General features: G+C 29.6%; 1 protein-coding gene across 1 annotated transcript; it reads left to right on the forward strand.

The window, feature by feature from the left end:
* Positions 1-9: 9 nt before the first annotated feature.
* On the forward strand, positions 10-22,087 carry LOC127067707 (putative uncharacterized protein DDB_G0282133). Its single transcript, XM_051002965.1, has 21 exons — positions 10-158; positions 475-3,700; positions 3,868-4,112; positions 4,193-4,334; positions 4,493-4,633; positions 4,964-5,095; positions 5,602-10,275; positions 10,363-10,528; positions 10,992-11,369; positions 11,652-11,888; positions 12,324-13,149; positions 13,235-13,357; positions 13,779-13,954; positions 14,062-14,234; positions 16,447-16,637; positions 17,735-17,985; positions 18,777-19,043; positions 19,629-19,818; positions 20,172-20,292; positions 20,361-20,519; positions 20,808-22,087. The coding sequence occupies exons 2-21, from the start codon at positions 3,647-3,649 to the stop codon at positions 20,853-20,855; spliced, it is 8,694 nt and encodes a 2,897-aa protein (XP_050858922.1). The 5' UTR covers positions 10-158; positions 475-3,646; the 3' UTR covers positions 20,856-22,087.
* Positions 22,088-22,783: the final 696 nt, after the last annotated feature.

Genomic DNA, 22,783 nt, shown 5'->3' on the forward strand with positions numbered 1-22,783 from the left:
GGAAAGGAAAAAGAAAAGAAACGAAACACAAGAAAAAAAAAGAAAACAAAAGCTTTTGAGGAGAGAAGCTTTCTTGGCAAAAAGTAGTTTGTCTTTTTTTTTCTTTATACTTTTGAGAATCGTCAAATTGTTCCTTCGTTGAAATCCATCGATTCAAGGTGAGTATTATTTTTATTATAATATTACACATTAATTGGCAAAAGAGATAATAATAATAATAATAATGATGATGATGATGATGATGATGATGATGATGATGATGATGATGATGATGATGATGATGATGATGCTTTTTAATTATTTGAAATCAATTTCGAATAGCACACGTATATCATCGTTTTGTTTGCTGCAACTTCAGATATTTTTTTGTTTTCAAATTTCCCGCAAAAATTTGTCTTTCACATACAGTAATATGTATCTCATTCAAACGTGTTATAATTTGACAAATATTATTTATAATACTAATTATTTCAGCCGAAAAGCATAAAGAGATATCTTTGACGAAATTTTCAAGATCGATGGAATGATCGATACGATGATCGATACGATGGATCGATAAGCTTGTTTAGTACGTAACAAATGGCGATACGTCTTGTCGTATTAAAGCTGTTTAAAATGCCATCGATGTTATTTCTCTATCTACGGCGCTTTAGAATTTTAGGTTATAATAGTGAAAGCAATAAAGTTTAATGATGATAAAAGAGATACGAAATAAAATGAGAAAAAAAAGAGAGGAAGTGTGAGAAACAGGAAGAGAGAAAGAGAGAGAAAGTGAAAGGGAATCGGAGAAAAAGGGGAGGAAATGAAAGTATGTATGTACAAAAAGGAAAGTGTGTATGTGTATATATTGTTAACGCGCAAGGAATGATGAGAAAATTAGAAGCTAATTTGTTTGTTCAGATTGCAATTTTGTAGGCATGCAGGAATGATGTTTCTAATTGGCAATCAACAAATTCAATTAGAACATACTCTAAGCCATATTCGTATAATTGAGAAAATAGTTGCATAAGCCAGTGTTTTTCAAACTTTTCTTTTAATTATGACTTTGTAAGATTTATATTTTACATAAATATATTCAATATATATATATATGATAAATATTATATAGAAATTATATACGACTAAGTTTATTTTAAAAGTATTATGTTTTCAAAACATAGTAAGTCTCATAATCTCTGTCAAGTATTATTTAGAATTAAAAAATTTATATTTATTAATGATGTATCTGGTATATTTATTTTTTAATAGTTTGGAAAACACTGACATATAAAGAGCCAAGTATTTCTGGTTGCGCAAAAGCGATTGCTATAAATGAATTCTTGAGAGGTTTTAAAAGTGATCGTATATCATTAAAGCCGTCGACAAGTTATCCTCAGATATAATTATTTCATGTTTAATCATAGATTGAAAACCATAGATCTGTTAGGCATGATATTATAAGACTACAAGTAATTTAGTTTTTTTCCAGCACCGATTGTCTTCGTTTTCATTAGTCCACGATCAATTGTAAATAATATGTACTGTGTAAAGCGTTAAAATATTCACTTCTTGGTTTATGTTTATTGTAGTTAAAAAACCACTGTAAACATTTTATGATATATCATAGTAATGAACCTAGAGGTGCACAATCTTAAAAACAATTAAATCATTTGGAAATGTCAAAGAAGATGAAAGCATCAAGGTTATCTAATGATAAAATATTTATTTAATTATAATCTACAATTATAGAATGCTGTTTGAATCCTTTGAAGAAAACAAACTGAATTTTTTCAAAGAAAATCTCCAATAAAGATGATCGAAAGTATTTTCCATAACACACAGATAATTCATTTTTTATCTATTATCTTTTATACATGCTTATTTACACGTATTTAGCAATAATTGATAGAATAATTAGAACCTTTCTTAAAGCTGTGTATCTCAAAAGAATATATAAATTTATACTATCATACTTTATATATATATATAATATGTATATTAAGAAAAAAAAAAAAAAACAGAATTAGGCTTCATAATAGTAATATTTCTTGAGCACTTGGTGCATAGATAAAAACAAAATAAATAAATCGTGCACTTTTTCAGCAAAGCAAAAAATAGAATTCAATAATAAGATGTTACACGCCATATTATTAAAATACTTAATCGATTATCTAAAAGATGGTGTACCTCTATATTCATAAATAATCGATCAATCAATCAATCAATCAATCATCACAGCTCTTGTGAAATTGCTCCTGCTTTTTCGTTTTTGGCTCATTAGATTATGCGATTGCTGATATAATAAAAGATTCGTTTAGATCGTGGGCAGGTAAACAAAAATTTAATCTTTCGAGAGAAAAAATATTCCTTTAATAATTTTTCTGCCAGAATTCAAATTAGAAATGAACAAGAAGCGAAGCGCGTATATTATCTTCGAATAATCGTGTCTTTGCGACTTTTTGGCGCTTTGACGCAAGAATCGCGATCTGTGATATTCTTAAGCATTCCTTATTAAACAAATTCGACGGTCCGATCGTCGTGCGGCGAGTTCAGGAATGAATTTCAACAAAAAAGAAAAAAAAAGAAAATTAATTCAAAAGAAAAAATATATATATAAATAGAAGACACATTAGAATTTCGATCGTCTTTAAACATACGTAGAACTCGTTTTCGTGCACGGGATTCGGCCCACTTCAAACATAACCTTCAAATCGAAAGCATGTTTTCGCATTACTGAAACACCGTTGTAAAAATAAATGGCTGATAACTCATAATGCAAATAAATATGATTTATATATTAGTGTTTTACTCAAAATATCATTCAAAGAATCATTGACGTACGATGATTTTTTATATTTTCGTATATAGTATAAATGTGACATTTCTTTTTATTATTTAAATTGTTTTAATTATATAAAAGTTTAGTTGAATATTTATGGGTTAATTTAATATAAATGATAATCTAATATTCTTACATCGATCAATGTTCTATTTTGTAAAAAAAAAAAAAAAAGAAAAATCGTGATAACAAATAATACATGAATTTATTTGTTAAAATAATGATTAATGGTATAAACAATTACTTGAATATAAATGTAGTTAAAGAAAATCGTATACATATATACGCGTACGAAAGATAATATATTATTATTCGAATCATATTATTTTAAATTTGGCGCTTTCTAGTTTTTAAAAATATCGTGAGTGAGATCGATACGTCGTCTAGGTACGCATATTAGAAACATTCGATTAAAATTCATAACGATATTAAGTTCGATTATCGAACGAGATTCCCAAAAGAATATCTATCACTACGAACTGTCCGAGACGAAAGCGAGTTTTTTTCTGAAGAAAAATAAAAAAAAGAACGATAATCAAGATTTATATCTTGGAATAATTTTCTTCGTTAAAAAAAAAAAGAAAAAAACATTTTTTTATATATACTCGACATTTTTGTTAACAACAATAGTGAGCATCTACAAGTATAAAAATAGATTTGGATAATTCATCTTAACCTCTTATAATTCAAAAAATTTTCTAAAGGAACACTCATATGTTCAAAATTTCTTGGTTGATAATAATAAATCTCGACAGAATTGTCGAGTTAACGTTTCATTTTGGAAATGAGTTCGATAATCGATCGAAACGTACCACCTGATATTTTACAATGCCACCTAGGCCAATTCAATGCTCGCTTAGGATTATCTGGATAATGACACAGGTAAGACTTATTAATTAATATTAATTGATATATATATATATATATATATATATATATATATATATAAGAAATAAAAAAATTCCCTTTTGCGTTTCATACATATAGATGCAATGTATTTAAAATATTTATTAACGTCATTTTAAATTCATCATTTTAATATAATTCAGGTGATTGTTAATTTAGTAAGTCCTTACACTACGTTGTTACAATTTTGTACGTATGGATCATCGATCGATGATCATCAATTTCCATATTTACATCCATCCGAAAATCCTGATTGTCAATTTCGAGTGTCTAAACGTGAATTTTATGATCAAACGTATCAATATCAACGAAGATTTCCGATTGATCGAGAACCGTCGATCGAGATCAGAGCGATTTTAGTTCGTTGTTCTGAACCATCTGAGGAAATGTAAGAGATCATATAGTAACGTTTAATTCGTAAAATAAAACTAAAGTTTTGATCATTCTTTTTCTATATTTACGATTTAGACTCGAAGAACGTGCAGGAATGAATTATATTAATAAAAATGAAACGTTTTATGAAAATTTAGAGACGTCCTCAGATCGTGAGCAAATTCAAAATTGTCGTCGAAAGTTGATCATAACGTTAAAATTAAATAATGTTGGAAAGGTATTTATTTTTATCATTGGTGAATATATCTTTTATAGATTTTGTTTTGTCTAACTTTTTACAATTTTTACGTGAACGTATTGCTTTAAACGAATTAGAAATTGTTACGATAATGTTATTTCGGCTATCTTAAACATTAAAACTTTTAATTATGTCAGACTAGAACGGAAGAAGAATATATAGTAGTCAGTCATGCTTTAGATCCGATTACAATGCAGAAGTCACGCTTACAGAATCCTTATGTTATTAAAGTTCGCCAGGAGTCGGTATTGCAGTTGTACGGCTTGAAATTTGAAAGGGTAAGGATAATAATAATAATAATAATAATCGGCTTTTGTTAATTAAAAGGCATTTTGTTCAATTAAATTAAATCAATTAGTTATTCGATCTTAATAAATTAACAAAAATTATTTCGTCGATAACGTAGTCGATTTCGTCGATAAGTTAGGAAAAGTAAAAAGATTATTTATGATTTTTCAATTTATAAATAAGATCGTAATGATAATATATAATTTTTTGATTTACGATCAAATCGGAAGGGCAATTTGTAATTTTTAAATTTACGATCGAACGGCAGAGTTTATATTTCCTCTCTCTCTCTCTCTCTCTCTTTTTTTTTACTATAAAAGATTGTCAATGCCGAAGCAAAGGAGCAGATTATTAACAATCAACATGTTAATTATACGGGATGTAACGATGGTATAGAAAATCCTACTTGTGGTCTTACATATGAAAATGGGAATCTTGTTCCTTTTAGTCAGGTAAGAATCTATAAATCAGATTTAAGTAATTAAATCTTATGATTAATTGTAATACCGGTATTATCAGTTAAATCTTTAGAAATAGTAAAATACCAGATTATATCTCATATTTCTAGTGTCCAAAGTTGTAGCGTTCAAAGAATTAAGATTAAAGTTAATTGTAATGATATAGAGATACGTACGTTTTATATATTAATATAAAAATATATAAAGACACTCTCTGCGATGTAATAATAATAATAATAATAATAATAATAATAATAATAATTATTATTATTATAATTATAACATTTTATTGTCATTAGAAAGTTTTAAAAAAAATCGTTGAAGAAGGGGAACGTATCTAAATGATTTTATCATTTATTTATTTAAAAATTTCCTAAACATAATCTTTATTGAGAAGGAATAAAAAATAATAGATATTGAGCACGAAATGATAAAATTTCCATTGTCAAATTCATTCATCTTAAGATTTCAAAAAATTCAAACTATCTTCCTGATTGTAGGGGTTCTGTTGTTCGTGCCATTCCGAAGTGAATGCATCGCGTCAGACAATGCGAAAATTGAACGAATCAACTGGAAATTTCTCTTCGAAGATAGAGACGAAAGACAAAAAGAGATCAAACAGATCAAGCAACAGGTCGACGACGTTTCGTAATGCATACGAACAGTCTTTTAATGATTCCAAATTATCAGCTGTTGCACAAACAGATAAAACTGAAAGAATGAAGGAAGGTCATTTGATATACAGTAGTAGAAGATTGAAGCAGAATAATGTCGGTAATAATATATCGAAAGCCGATAATGAAGGAAACAACATCAATAATGAAGAACTCAACGTCGGTAAGAAAGATATCAACGTCGATAAAACAAATATCGTAGCAAATAATACAGATATCAATGTCGATAATATAGATCTCTACGAAAAGAGCGAAGACAGAAATAGGTCGGAGAATAAATTGATATTAAAATCAGACTTGATTAAAGACGAGAATATCGAAGACACGACATCGGCGTTGATAAGAACAATTTTATTTTCTCCAAAAATGCAAACCAAAGGAAAAATCGAGCCGTATATCGACAGCATCAAAGATCAAGCAATAAGAGAGTCAAGAAATTTAAACGACAGCGATAACAAAGAGTCTATTAATTCGAAAAGCTTTGTCGACGAATCGCGAATTGTCTCGGATGTTTTAAATTCGAAAAATTATGAGAATCGTATCGACGACATCAGCAAACGCGAACGTAAAAATTTAGTGGACGAACTGACCGAATTGGAGAAGGCATACGATGCTCTTAAGAAAATGAGAAAATATAAAAGGAAAAATCGTAGTACGAGAAATGTAGAGTTGGCGCGAAATATAGATAAAAATTCGAAAAGAAATGAATTCGTTGACGATAACATTGAAATGAAAACGAATGGATTCTCAGATAATCCGAATATAGAGAATGCGATGTATAAGCGTACGAATGGGAAAAGGACGAAGGATTGTTTCGATTTAAGAAAAAATGACGATGAAGTGAGAAAAAAGGAGAAGGAAGATGAAGGGAAATCAAATTCCAGGAAGTCTACGTGTTTGCTTGCTTCTTCGAGATTGAAGCAGTTTCCAAGACGATCGTTTCGAACTTCCAAGAAGATTTATGAAGATCAATCGCGCGATATTGAAGTTCCGAGGAAAATGAAATTCACTGGGTACTTTACTACAGAGAATGTTTCGATTAGTAGTTTCGCTGAAACGACGACAACGAAAACGACAACGACGGCGACGACGAAGAGGTCGATATCGGACAAATCAGAGACTAATAACGTTTTCTCGGTCCTTTCATCCAACTCATCCATTAACAAGTCTGGAAACTCTTCGTTTAATTCTTACGAAAACTACGTGTTTGCACTTCTAACGAGCCTCTTGACAACTGACGAGGATATATCGATTAATCCGAATAAAAACATTAATGTGATAAGTTATAGCTTTGACAAGAATCCAACGATCGTTAATAAACAATATAATAGTTCCAACAGCAGAGGAAATATTACAACGGAGGATCGGAATAAATTATTTATATACGCGCAGAAACATAGTAACATCACGATACTGATCGACAGATATAAGAGATCTCCAAAGCGTTACGAAAGATCTACGAAAAGTTTGGGAAGTAAATCAAAGGAAAAACGAGAAGGAATTTGTCGAAAGAGAAATAATTTCCACGCGAGAAATAATTTTCTATCGAAGAAATCTTTCGAGACCATGAACGAAAAGAATTTGATAAAAATACCTGCTAATCCGCCTGAAAATAAAAATAATACACGAAGTATACAAATATTTTTGGACGAATCGTTCAATGATGTCAATGATAAATATATCAATTCTACTGTAGATTTCAATTCCACGGACAATCCATTTTTAAAGAAGAATAATGCACATGGAAATCACATCGATAAAATTATCGAAGAGAAATTTGATAAAATAAAGGAACTCTTGAAAGAGGAGGTTTCGGAGGAATCAAAATACATGTCTATCGAAACGTTGAAAAACGAAATTAGAGATAATGATATCAGTGAAAATAATGATGATAGCAACGATATAATGATGAAATCGAACGTTACCGGAGATATTAACGAAAAGAAATGTAAAAATGATGTTATGAAAAAAATCGTAATCGTTAATATCCCGTTGGTAAACTTTGTAGATACTAATGTTCAGAACTTTAAAGACAATAGACCTTCCTTAAACAAAGTAATACGTTCAAATAAATCCTCTTTCTCGTTGAATCCGGTAAATGGAGTGGAGAAGTCCATGGAGAGAGCTCAAGAATCCAGATATCGTACAAACGTTCAACCGAGTGCCTGGAAAGCGAGGCAAATCTCTGATCTGATTATAAGTCGTTCTCGTTTAAATAGTACGACCGTTGGTAATCCAAGAAGAAATGTTGTCTCTTATCTCGATCTAGACGATGCTAAGATCGCTTTAAAGAAGATAAATTCGTCAGGTGACAGAAACTCTGCGTTAATTTATCAAACCGGCGATAACGGTAAAATTTTTACCAATGAACAAAATATCATTCGTGGTCTCAATCGAAAGAATTTAATATATGATAACAATAAACTACTAAATAAAAATGTTAAGAACGATCGTAGAAGTACGAACGAGGTAATATTCTACGATTATAATTTTGACGACGAGGATGATGGCGATGATGTTAATGAGGAATATTCGCACGATCGAGGACGATCCATCAGACGATTATTGTCGATCGATGATTCGAATAATAATAATTATAATTCACCTATCGTTAATTCTTCCTTAGAATATGACGAACCCCAGAATTTTGAATACGAAGATTATAATTATCAACAAACCAATCCAGCCAATGAAGAAGATCATAATAATCCTTTGAACGAAATGTTCGATCTAGATAGTGTTACTTCCAAACATAAGATTTCTATGAACGATAAATTACACGAAAATATGAACGGCGATACGAGTATTTTGAATGCTGACAAATATATTAAACACATGGCTAAGTTGATCGCTAATCGTAGTAATTTACGTTCTAAACTGAATAAACATAAAACATTCAACGACGAATTAAAAATTGTTAAGAAAGATGTCAGCGACGATCCGATTTATTCAAAACGTGATTACAATTTTAACTTTGATTCTGGAAGATCGAACGACGTTAGAAAAATACGAACGAATTATGATTTTAATTTGGAAGACGTAAACGACGGATTGAACTTAAATCCAAATCCAAACGATCAGATATCTCCATTGGACAATACTGGTCAAATGTATCAACCAGAAAATGATTTGAAATACAACAATCAATTTCGATCAAAACAGTCGAGACAGTCTATAGAATCTTTAGATAATGATTCGATCAATCCAAGACAAGTAGACTATGATGTTAATGATCAAAAAAATGAGGACATTGATATTTCTGTTAATGGTAATATTCACGTTGAAGGTGGTATTAATGGCCGTCCGATATCAATTGCATTCGTTGCTGTACCCGACGTGGAATCAGACCTGGATACGATTAACAACGACAGTTACTTCAACGAACAACAATCTAGTTTGACCGATGTTAATGATCGAAACGATTCACCGTTCAGTATTGAATCTGTGATATCTAAGAACAACGATAAATATTTAATCGTTAGCGACAACGAACAAAATAATAACGATGTATTTTCTCCATCAAAGAATAATTTTTATGACGATAGTTACAAACTTGAAAAACTTCATAACGATCAGGGAAAGCCCGATCAAAAACTTTTTATATTCGATCCAAAAAATGCAATTTTCAATGAAAATCCAATATCGTCGATCGACGAAGAAAACGATAATTATTCGGATTATTCGGATGATAATTCTGAACTTTCGAAGAACAATTTAGCTAGGGAGAAAAAGGAGGCAGATAGTTTTCAAATAGATGACGATTCATTTTACGACGACAAATTAACGAACGGCAATATAACATTTTTCAGAATAGTACCAGAGAAACCTTGTTTATCGTCGCCCTTGAAAAATAACTTCTCTAATAATTCAAGTAGTAATTCTTACGATTCAAATTTGTATATTCCATTCTTTAGTATCTCTGATCTGAATCCATCGGATACCACTCGTAAGGAGAGTAAAACTGCAGCTAATATTGATTTGACAACCTCAATAATATTTACATTAGTCATCGATACTACTACGCCGGAATCCACTGAAAAACCGCAAGATGAAAAAGAATGTCCGCTCGAGACTACAAAAATTTCCAAGATCACTGAATCCGAAACTTCGTCTAAAGGACCACCAATTCAAGTGTTAATAACGGATTTGCCTGCTAACTTACCCAAACAAATTACTAAATCGACCGAAACGATTGAAAAGACTTTAAATCAGACGACGACATCGACAACAACGACGACGACAACGACGACGACGACGACGACGACGACGACGACGACGACAACAACAACAACAACAATGACAACAGTAGCTGTACCACCACCACCACCATCACCACCACCATCACCACCACCATCACCACCGACAACGACGCCGGCGGCCATCGTTGAGGATACTTGTTTCCGAACGAAAGTTACTCTTAAAGAAATGAAAGTTAATGAGACTACTTCTACGAATGTTCCAGTAACTGTTCATTCAACTACTACAACGACCATTACGAAGGTAAATGAAACATCGCGTATGTCGAAAAAAGAAATTCTGAAAATACGTGAAAAAAATGCATTGGCAATTTCGAATTTTATTGAAAAGTTGGAAGCATTACTTCGGTCGAGTGATATGGCCTCATCAAAATTGAAAAATGAGATCAACAACTCCCAGATGCGTTTCAAACATCTCATCCGCCCAGAAGATACATCCTATGGATCGAATTTAACAGATTTTAAAACGAAATGCGACGATGTCGACGAGGAAAAAGGTAAAACTCGGAATGAAAAGTTTTTACATTTCTTTTTATTTTTTTCTTCTTTTTTTTTTACTTAACATCATGATTATTAAGCAATTTTTGTAGATACTATTATGGAGAGTTCCTTATTGATGAAAACGACAAAATAAGTATATATAATTAACGAGACTTTTACATAATTAAATAAATTCAATATATATATACACACACACATATATATATATTTTTAAAATTTCTTTGATAAAGTAGATATCCGTTTAAAAGTTTAAATTCAAAAGTTCATTAAAAAGTTATTAATCGTTATGTTTGTCGATCAAAAAATATAAAAAAATGTTAATGAATTTAAAAAGAAAACGAAAGAGAAAAGAAAATGAAAAAGGAAAAAAAAGAAAATTAAGGAACTCTCTAAAATCATGTATAAGAAAATATCGGAATTGAGAAAGGAAGAGAATGAAAAAAAATCGTCTCGATGAAGACGTCACTCTTGGTCCAGATACACGGAAATCAATAATACCGGCTTTGTTATCATCGGCGAATGGCACTGTTGGAAACTCAACTTCTCCACTCGTCGAATCGAGATCTGCTATAAAAGAAAAGAAAACAAGGAGGGATACTCTTCAGGATTCCACCTCGAAATTACTCTCTTCGATAAAGGCGAATTCTAAAGGACCGTATTATAAAACTTCCTTCAACTCGGATATGAAGGAACAACAGCAACGGAACTATGAATCATCTAAAAGTTCTGTTAAACGATCGCTTTTAAGAGGTCACGAGAATAACGACAAATCTTTTCTATTTTACCCTCACCAGAACCAGCCACAACATTTTTCTGAATTGCTATTGAAAAGATATGGTAATATATATTGTTATATACAAAATTGGCTTATATATATTATAATAAAATATATTTGGTGTGTAATATATCATTATACGAAATTGTTTATGACAAACGATTTCAAAAATCATTTAAAATTATAAATATGAAGTTTGTTTGAAAATTTAGAACGTGCTTTTAGATCTGGATCGATTCAAGATGAAACACCTTATATATTTTATAAAAAATAATTGGAATATTTCATATAAATTTATAAAAAATTAAAGATAATTGACAGGTTCCTTTTTTTAATATTTTCAGTACCCAATGATACAGGTTCTGTACTTTCATTAAATAAGAGACAAAAAGAAAGAGATAAAAAAAAGAAGAGAAAGATCAATAGTCAAAATTCAAGCAATGCAAAGTTTCCTAGACAAGCATTAAAATCAAAAATGTCGATAGAAACTCCGACAATCGTGAAAAGGGAAATGAAAAAGAAAAAGAGTCGTGTCAAGTCCAATAACAAAGCTAATTTAGAATCCCTGTTTAAAGGCCATGGTAACAATATTGTTGGAATGATTTATGGATTATAAAAAGTATACTGGGTGTATGATCTAAAATTTTATTAAATTCCTCATTAATCGTTTAAAATTATAAACATAAAGTTTATTTAAACAAAATGATTAAAATGATTTTCTATGACATCCTGTATATTTTACAAATAATAACGATAAAAAATTCTTGTCAAATTTATAATTAAGAAACTCTTTCTTTATCCTAGTATCTAAAATTGTTCATGACGATATAACAAGACACTGTTTTAAAGTATTAATCATTCAAAAATTATAAACGTGAAATTTTTTAACAGATTTAAAAAGACTTTCTATACTTGGATCAAATAATGTTGAATATTTTTTATAAAGGAAATTTATAAAAAGACAAATATAATTAATAAATTCATTTTCTTTTTTCATTTTTTTTTTGTATTTTCAGGATCCAAAGACTCTAAATCAGTATCGAAGAAGAAAAAGCACGATACTCGAGATTCAAATAATTCGGAATCTCTTAGAAATGTAATAGAACCGAACACATCGATGGAAAAAGAATCGTTAAATTCGGAAAATGGAATAGGAACAGAGGCTAGTCACGTCAAATGTACCGACAAAGATAGTTTTCTAGATCTCCATAAACGAAAGGTTGGAAAACGTATGAAAAAGAAGATGGATGACGACGAAGACATAAAGAAACTTACTGGTATACGAAGGAAGAAAAAGAAGAAGAAAAAGAAGAGAAAGAAAGCGAAGAGTCAGGAAAATATGTTTGACATACCGGAGGTCAAAACTAAATGGAAATTGATAAAAAGAAATTTATTGAGTATTTCAAACATAAAAAGAAATAAGGGAATCGATCAGTCTGAGGCCTTGAAATTGGTAAAAAGAAATTTGTTGACCATTCCAAAAATAAAAATAAAAATGGGAATAGATGAGTCTAAGATTTTGGGAGTGGCAAAAAAGAATTTGTCGAGTATTTCGAAAAGAAAAAAAAGAATGGTGATAAATGAATCTAAGGTTTTGAGATTGGCAAAGAGGAATTTGTTGAGTATTCAAGAAAATATGGAAATGGATGAATCAAAGGCCTTGAAAACGAAGGGAGAAATGAATAAAGAATCGAAATCGACTTTGGTAAGACAGAGGCAATCTAAAACAGATGGTAAACAAGTTCGTGGTGGACAGGATTGTTCGAATCGCGATCAGTCGTTGGACGTTGACGAATCGAAATACTCTGAATCTGCCCACTGCCTTCGCTTCAGTGATCTGTGGTAAGTTCAGTCTGGAGATATGTACTTCGGATAAGCTCCTTTCACAGCTCCCGTCGAATGCTTCTTATCGATCAGATATTCCCAGGTATTCTGTTTATCGCTTGGATGAACCGATATTAGACCAAGCAGTGTCTCTTCAATTGTATGAAAAACGAAGTTTACCTGATGGTACTACTCGATGGGAAGATTTAACTCGTTCCATGATTAGGTGAGATTTCGAATGATTTTTTTATATTTAATTGAAAACAATTTTTTTCATCACAATTCTACGCAATAATGCCAATACGATATAATCATTTTATGTAATAATATCTTGTAATAATTTTTATTTGAATATAATTGTATATAATAATAATTGAAAATTTTTATCGTTATATATTTCAATAGTTACAAATATATTATGATAGTTAAAATTTTATATATTGGTATATGATAATTATAATTTTGTTAAAAATATATTTTTATACATAATTTAATAATATTAATTCAATTATCACAGAATGATTTTAATAGTAGCTAAATGAATATATATATATATATATATATATATATATATATTTCTACTTATAATATTTTCTATTTATTAAAATTTTTAAATGACTTAGTAATAACATATAACAAATTTTCAGATTAGATAATTTTGCAAGACGTTACAGAAGCAATGACGATACTCTTGCGTTTACTTATCGTGCTACAAAAAAAGTATCGAAACAGTTTCCTGCTACTTTGGACGTTAGAAAGGATCGATTGCTGATACCATCTTCTGTTTCTACTGGAAAAGATTTCAAAATCAGCCAATCTAAAGGTTCATGAGTATGCAAGTTTTCTATGAACTTTCAATCAATAAATCACGAGACTTCTTCCACGAAATTATGATCAAATCGATAAGATCAATATTTTATTGAATTTTAGATGCATTTGAAGAATATCTGATTGTAAGAGCTAGCGAAATCAGCAAGGATGGAAACGAATGCGACAAAGTTGGCGTGGGATTTAAAGCATTCGTTGAACAACCGGATCGTTGTGGACGTCTTGAAGGAACCTGTTTGAAAAATCAACCTTTATCTTATTGGAAACATGACAGGGTACGTATCAATCTGAACGATCCTGAAATTAGATCTACGCTGTTTTTACTTTGTATTAATTTTATTTATGAAATAATATTTATATGAAACTATTATTAGAGCAATATAAATAATAATAAAAATTATGTAATAATTATATTTACAATATTTTATAATAATTATTCTATAATAATAATATTTCTTTTATATATAACATTTTTTCTTTATATAAAGAATATTAGTATAGCTAAATCAGAGTGGATATTTTAACTATATTAATGTCACTATATTAATATTCTGCGTTTATTATATGAATTAACTTGACATATATAATATATAGATGATCTTTCAAATATTATACATATATAGTTATTCTCATAGATATCACTATTTCTGTTAAATAACTTATATAGATCGCATATGATATAAAATTTTTTCAAAATTATTGCATCATTCGACTTTATCAAAATATCATCGAGCATATTAAAATTTTTCATTAACTAGTCCTTTGACGAGTATATTGATCAAACGTAAAACGTTGAGTAATATTCCATTCGATTTAAGCATACCAATGGCTTGACCATTTGAATATCAAACGGCTAAATTTGGAACGATCGTGTGCAAATGAATACGCAAGTATCTATAATATAATTATTCTTATCCACATAACTATGTACTACTTATATGGATATACCTACGCACATGTAATTACACATATAGAGGTACGCATTCACACTCGTTGTATAATAACGACGTGGTATGCAATCTAGTAAACGCGTAAGCTTTCCTCGCCATAATAATTTATATTCCCTGAGCGTCGAACGGAAGCGAGCCCGAAAGTAAGAATTCGGTCGAGGTTCGAATCGATAAATGCCGATCGAATCCAATTCTACCTTGGATTACTTTATCCTTGTAAAAACGATCGATACGTTTATCGACAGATAAATGTTTTTTATTAACAAATGTTTTTTATTTTTTAAATGCACACACGTATAACGCAAACATTTGTTTTTCTTTTATTTACATATATCGCCTTTTTCATATTTATACAACATTATGTAATCCTTTTGATCTTTAATTTATAAATGAAAAAGAGAATATTTTTATTTTTATGAGAGGTATTAAAAATGAAAGATAAATATATGCATGTTACATTAATCATAATGAATATAAGAATAATTTACATAATAATTATAATTTGACATTTTACCAAGCAGCTGAATGCTCGAATTAATGTATCATTTATGCAGTCATAATCGATAGGAATAATTTAAATTTGTTTTCAGATCATAATGATAACTTGTCATTTTGTTATTTAAATGAGGTAAAGCATTAATGTGACATTCATATATTGTTTATATTATACCTGTTAATATTACATTTTTTCTCATAAGTATTCAATTTATATTTTAATTTTATATTAAATTTCTTTTTGTATTTTATTGCGTATTATGTACATATCTATTTCTCTTTTACATTCTACATTAAATTATTTAACTATCATTCTCTAAACTTACACAACTTTGTTTAGCAGATTTTAACAACAATGTGATTTATTTCTGAGAGTCATACGATATAAGTTATTTAACAAAAAATGTATCATTTATAAGAATAAGTGTACTTGAACAATGATTTCTATTCTATATCCATATTAAGATACATATAATTATAATAATATATCATTTACATATCGTTTGTATATTATACTTATTAACATCAAGTTTCTTTATAAAAATTAATCTTTTAATTTTATATTACTCTTTTTTATGTTATTGTATTCTCTCTCTCTCTCTCTCTCTCTCTTTTTTATACATCCTATGCTAAATTATTAAATCCTACCTTACTAGTAGATTTTGAAAGTACAGTGATTTCTTTTACAATTCCTCATTTCAATCGTTACTCATTTCATCAAATCAGTACTTGATTCCTCTCTCTCTTCCTACTTCTTTTTTCCTCTTCCCCTATCTTTCTCTCTCGAAGAAAAACTTTTACTCTTATTGTTAAACTTTGTAGAAAGGGAGTAGAAAAACATATAGACAAACTCTACTTGTAACTCTTCTAACATAAAATTACAACGATGCTGCAAGGTCTTAACTTTTCGAATGAAAATGAGAAAAGAGAAATAAAGATAGAGATAGAGATAAAGAGAAAAAGAAGAGAGAGAGAGAGAGAGAGAGAGAAAGAGAAGAAGGTTTATACGTTCGATCTCTTAACATCATGTGTGTGTCGACAGGAAGCACGGGAAGCTGGGCGAGCTGGTTGTTACTTCTTGAGCAATTTCGCGTCTGTGCCGAGAGAGGCCATCAAGTACAACGTGAGCGGAAGCGGAAGCGGCGAGTTCCTTGCTCTGGAGTACCATTCCCCGCACGTGTCTGCGATCGACATTGAAGTCAGGAACGACTACAATAGCGTCGCCAGTGCAGGGTGAGTTCGAGAGGATCGACCTGTGCACGATCGTTTCACGGATCATACACGTGAAACGTTTCTTTATATATATGTGTTTGTATGTGTGTGTGCATGTGTGTGTGCATATGTGTTGCACCCTGTGGCCTCTTCGTGTCTATTTTTCAAACCTTCGAAGAATCCTTCGGAAAATGTGCGAGAGCTTCAAGAGCACTCTGGTAGTTCCAAATTCTTCTATGGTTTCAGTCGATTCAACGAGAAATCGTCGTTTACTATTCCCATGAATGATTTTCATTGAGAATTTTAAAATGATTTTATCAATACTTGTCTCTGGATTCAAATTAGATTGGCCTTTGAAATTTTTGTCTATATATGTATGTCCTTCGTCGTTTCTTGTAAATGATTGAAAATGCGATTTTAATTTTGTCGTAAAGGAATTTCAAGAAGCAATAGCAAGTTTTTTTTTTTTTCTTAAGATCTTAAGTTACAATTTGATAGATATTTTGTGAATTAAAGTTAGATTAATAGTATTGTTAGTAATTGGTAACGATTTAGAAAAATAATGTATTATCTTAAAATGGATAGATTTTTTATTTTATAATAATTATATTATTTTAATGTATATGTCAAGATATCATTTATTATAAATACACTCAACATAATAAATGTATGTTTTGGTTATACATTTATTATATAATATATACAATAAAATAATATAAATGCGTTTTAGGATTAACTCAGATTGTACGTATGTATCTTTCACACAATATAAAAAAGATCAATCTTTTTTTAATAAAAATACTAATATTAAATAACCAATTTAATAATCCAATCAACAAATGAACGTACTTCAGGCAATATGATAAATTGAAAGAGCTTTAACAATGTTATAAAACAATTGACATTTTATAATTGACATTTTATCAATTACATTTTTCAATTACGTCAGAAATAATTTAATAGATGACTGAAAGATATATTTTTCTCTTAAACGATTTATTTACTTTATATATTTTCGATATGAATTAATACAGTTTGTTTCTTCCACATGTTATTATTAGCTAAATGTTTATAGTATCAGAGAAACGTAAATAAATTATATGTTTTTATTTTTCTAGGCCGTTTGGACGTATAACTCATATATACGTGGACAGTACATCTTTAATACACACGATCGTAATGATCGTGATACGGAACGTGGGATCAACACCATCGATTTATCGTCCTAGAATCGTTAACTGTCCTCAAGGACTTCCGGCATCTTGGTCGAACGTGAAAGGCCTTGTGCAGATAATTTTACCACGACAAAATAGAAGAATAGTCTTTGATCTCTACGGCGAACTTCCTTTCAATGAATTCGAATGTACCGGTAATAAAAAAGAAAAAAGAAAAGAAAAAGAATTAGATGGAAATGTTATTGATATTCTTTCATTTATGTTGTAATAAATTCTCATACACATTTTGTTTTTACAATTCTATAAATTATCTAATATTATATTTTTAATACTAAATTTGTAATAATAATTGATTATCATTATCTATTAATCTTAATTTTTCTAAACGATTATTATCAATATAATGACTTCATTATAATTATGCAAAACATGTGCAATATGAAAGATGCGTACAATATTATTGATATTTTTATACATATTTCGTACAGGAGATATTTATTTAATTATAAAAAACATTTATTGCAATTATGAAAAACATGCACAATAATAGTAGTGACATAGATATTTACTACAAGTAAAAAAAACATACGCAATATAAAAAATATGCACAATAATAATAGGGATATTATTTACTATAAATATATAGGAACATATGCAAAATGAAAATTATCCACAATAATTATTACAATTTTTCAAACTTGTTATTATATTTCGTATTTTTCCTATCTATTCTTTTCTTTCATCTTTTTTCTTTTTTGTTTCTTTTCTTTTTTTTTTTTTTCTTATTAAAATACACGTACATTCGTACATGTGCATAAATATTCTTAATGCAGATTTATTTTGCTTACATATCTTTCTTTGATGCATTATTTCTTTCTCTCTTTTTCTATTTGATACATATATACACGTATACAAATACATGTACGTGAAAGGTATACAATAGAGTATAGTATAGTAAGAGATAAGCATAGATGTTCTCTTTCAGTGGAGCTGTTAGATCGTCTTGGGAAAACTGTGGCTACGAGAAGAATGAAAGTACGAAGAATGGATCGTTGCTTCTGCGTTTGGCACTGTCTCTGCGCTTGCGTTGCTGTAGCCGATGGCTGTCGACCGATGTCAACGACGCATTATCACGCAGCTGGATTTCAGTCTCCTGTACCGAACGTCCCAATGAGATCTTCTTCCTTCGATGGAAGTTTCTTCGACATTATATTCTTACTTCTCTCTATACTGGCACTTTTTCTTTTCATGGGTGAGAAATTGAATTTAAAAGGGAAATCGTCAAATCGAACGAAACTAAATGAAAATCTCGGACGTATAAAATTCTTGGATTTCTTTTAACATTTTGTTTTTACTCACAATAGAGATTTTTCTTTTTTTTTGTCTTAATGTTGCATTTTATTTTTACAATATTTTTATTATTGCAAAGTGAAATATAAATGTTAGATAGCTGTTAATAAGTTTCGATAATTCAAAGTTTGATTATACGAGAGAAAAGTATTTTTATTAATTTTTTTTTTATTTTGTACGAAAGAGAAATTTGTTATCTACAAGTCAATAGTATTTTTTATAATGTATATTTACATTTTTTGTAACATCATTTTTGTTTATTTATATTTACAATTATATTGTATTTTTTTTATATTTATATTCATTATTTTATTTTTGTGCAACGATATCACAATTAAATAGAATTGTTATAAATGATTGCAATGATTTAAAACATGAAGAAAACAATTATAACTATTCTATTCAATTTAAAAATATATCTGCTTTTGTTAGAATAAAAAAGTAATCATTTAACATGAAATTTAATATGAGTAAAGGAATGTTATAGGTGTATCAAAGTGGATCATAGGAATCTACATTCCTGAGGTTAGTCGATGGGGATTGGATACTTTGCTTAGAACTACCAAAATGAGCGAGTATTTCGAAGATGATTTAAAATGCAGATGTATCGTTACCGATGAGTCAGGTTTTCCAGTTCATCCAGATACAGGAAATAGATCGATCAGAATTTGTAGCAGGTTTATCACTATATATTTCAATGATATAATAAACTTGAAATACATATAGGATGTCTGCTTTTAATTTTACGAGTTGACATACAAAAATATTACAAACGAAAATAGAAATTTGTTCTTTTTAAAAATAATTATTTAATCTCTTTATTTTATTTTTTTTTACTTTACTTAATCACAGCAATTTAAAAATGTTTTTATAGGAGTATCGTATGAAATAAAAATTATTTTATTCGAAACATTTTAAACGATTTATCAATCGGTAAAATTAAAAACAATTCATCCTTGTGTACGTACGCAATGAACATTCTATTTTTCTCGTAGTAATAATTTATTATTCTTTTTGTCTTTTTTTTCAGAAAAACAGAGTTTCTCTTAAATGTTATATTCTTCTTAGTTTATCCAGTTGCAGTTAGTTGGCATCATATACAAAAATTCATTAGTAAGGAAAGTGGAAGTTATAGCTCGGATGAATCGAAAGTAAAGTATCCTTCTTTTTTTTTTTAATACAAAGAAAAATACCTTAATGATACGTCGTTAATGTTTAGACATGCCTGACAAGCGATAAAGATGAGTATGAGAACCTAGTAACTGTGTGCACGTACGGCGACAGCAAAAATTCTAAAATGGAAGCGGATGATACGAATTATGTCATGAACGAGCTAAAGAAATCTCAAGAATCTTTACAAGAATATAATAGATATAAAGTATGTCTTGCATTATTTCACCAATTTTATTTCATGATATATATATATATATATATATATATATATATATATATATAGTCTAGAGTATGTAATTATAATAATATTAGTATATATCACAATATATAGACAATTATAATTACACACATATAAGACTAACTTTAAAAACTAAAATATAATATATTAGAATACTCATAATTAATAACACATCCTATATAAATACATAGGTATAATAAAATTCGATTGCTATCATCTAAAAATTATTATCCACATTTTTTCTTTTTTAATCAGAGATATCGTTGCTGTATGGAAGGAAGGGATAGAAATAGAAATGATTAAGATCTATACCAATCGATCGATGAATCATTATCGTGATCACTATAGTGATTTGATACAACCAAATGAATTATTATTAACGATGATTGATCGACCAGAGAAGGAGAGAGAATTCTTGATCGATGAAGATCTTCTTCCCATCTCCATTCCTGCCACATCCCCTCCCCTCCCACCGCTACCTTCTCTTCAACCCACCTGTTCCCCCACCCCCCTCCCCTTCACCGTTCACTCTCATCTTAGAAGATTTCATCTTTATTAAAGAAATGTATATAGACTATAAGCAAAGCATAAAACACTTATAAAGTTTAACATCGAAACTTTGCTTCGATACTCGTTAGAAAAAGTTGCATATCTCTCGGAGGTAGCGTTTTCCTTCTGAATTTTCGAAACGAGCTCAGAGAGAACTACAAAGTTTCTGCCTCTCTTAGTAACGAACGAAGAAAATGCACGACGAAATCTTCTCGTAACTGGAGTTAAACCGAATTTTGTTTGTCCGGATAGTCGGTAATTCATTCTCTATTTACATTCGGAATATTTAAATGTTTTACAAATTTATTTGTATACGTTATTATTATAAAATGATTTTTAATATAATGCATATACATATTGTACTTGTTAAATCGATCTTATCTGATAAATGAAATTGGGATGATTTAAAAGTACGTAGAAAGATAATGTATGTAATTAGATTTTTAGGATTTTAGTGAACAGAAATAGATGAAATTGTAGATCATTAAAATATGATTCATATATATATGTATGGGGCTAGTATATGTGTAGGATAGTAGTATATATACTATATGCGCTATATTATATAGACAGTAGATAAAGATGAAAGAAGGAGAATAACACAGATGTATATCATATGTACTATATCGTATATACTGTATACATACATGTATTAGCCCTTTCGAATCTAGTTTTTCAACAATAATAACTTTTATTATTATAACAAGAAAATTTAGTTATTTATCAAGCGTATATATCCAAATTTACTTTACATAAAATTCATATCACTCAAAAGTTTAAAAGAAAATACAATACAAAGTAATAAATTTTCAGTTTCACAGTTAAAAGTACAGTCACATATCGAGAAGATCTCGTTCGTATTCTGCAAGTGACATTTGTAAATTATGAACGTTATCAAAAAAAAGTGCAATCTGGTTGTACATATATACGTACATATTATATATATATATACACACGACGAAAGAAAGAAAGAAAGAAAGAATGAAGGAAAGAGAGAAAGAGAGAGAAAGATAAAGAGAAAAAGAAAGAGAGAGAGAGAGAGATAGTTATGCGCAATGCGGATGTGCCGTAAGAGACGCAGAAAATTTGTGGCCGGTTTCGTAGAGCATCGTCCACGTTCTCTCCCTCTCTCTCCCTCCCTCCCTCTCTCTCCCTCCCTCTCTCCCTGTTTCTGTCTCTGTCTCTGTCCCTATCTCTGTTTCTGTATCTGTCTTTCTCTCTCTCTCTCTCTCTTTTCTCATCCTCTCTCTTCTCTTTCTGGACGAAGGGGGCTGGTGTGTCCCGTTTAACCCATTTTTTTTCCACGGCTATTTATGCACGACTCGCGTAAATATTCATGCGGCGAGCGAGTATTTCTCGAGTGTCGTGTTCACCTGTAAGAAGTGTAAGAAGACCGTGGTGCATAGCTTTAGAGATCTCTCAACGGAGATTCAAGTACAATTAATTAGGATCAAAGAGAAGATACACAGATACATAGGCGGGCGCACGCGCGTTTACAATTTTTAAATTTTTTATTTTGTTATATTTTTTATATAGACGGATGAAAGATCTAATAAGAATAATAATGAATTGTTTCGTGTGACGTTAAATTTAATGATTCATATTTCTTAGAGAAGACATGAATTGTAATTGTATAAATTTGATTTTTATTTGATTATATATATACATATATATTGTATAAT

The sequence above is a fragment of the Vespula vulgaris genome, chromosome 11 (assembly GCF_905475345.1).
Source record: "Vespula vulgaris chromosome 11, iyVesVulg1.1, whole genome shotgun sequence".
Lineage (NCBI taxonomy): Eukaryota > Metazoa > Arthropoda > Insecta > Hymenoptera > Vespidae > Vespula > Vespula vulgaris.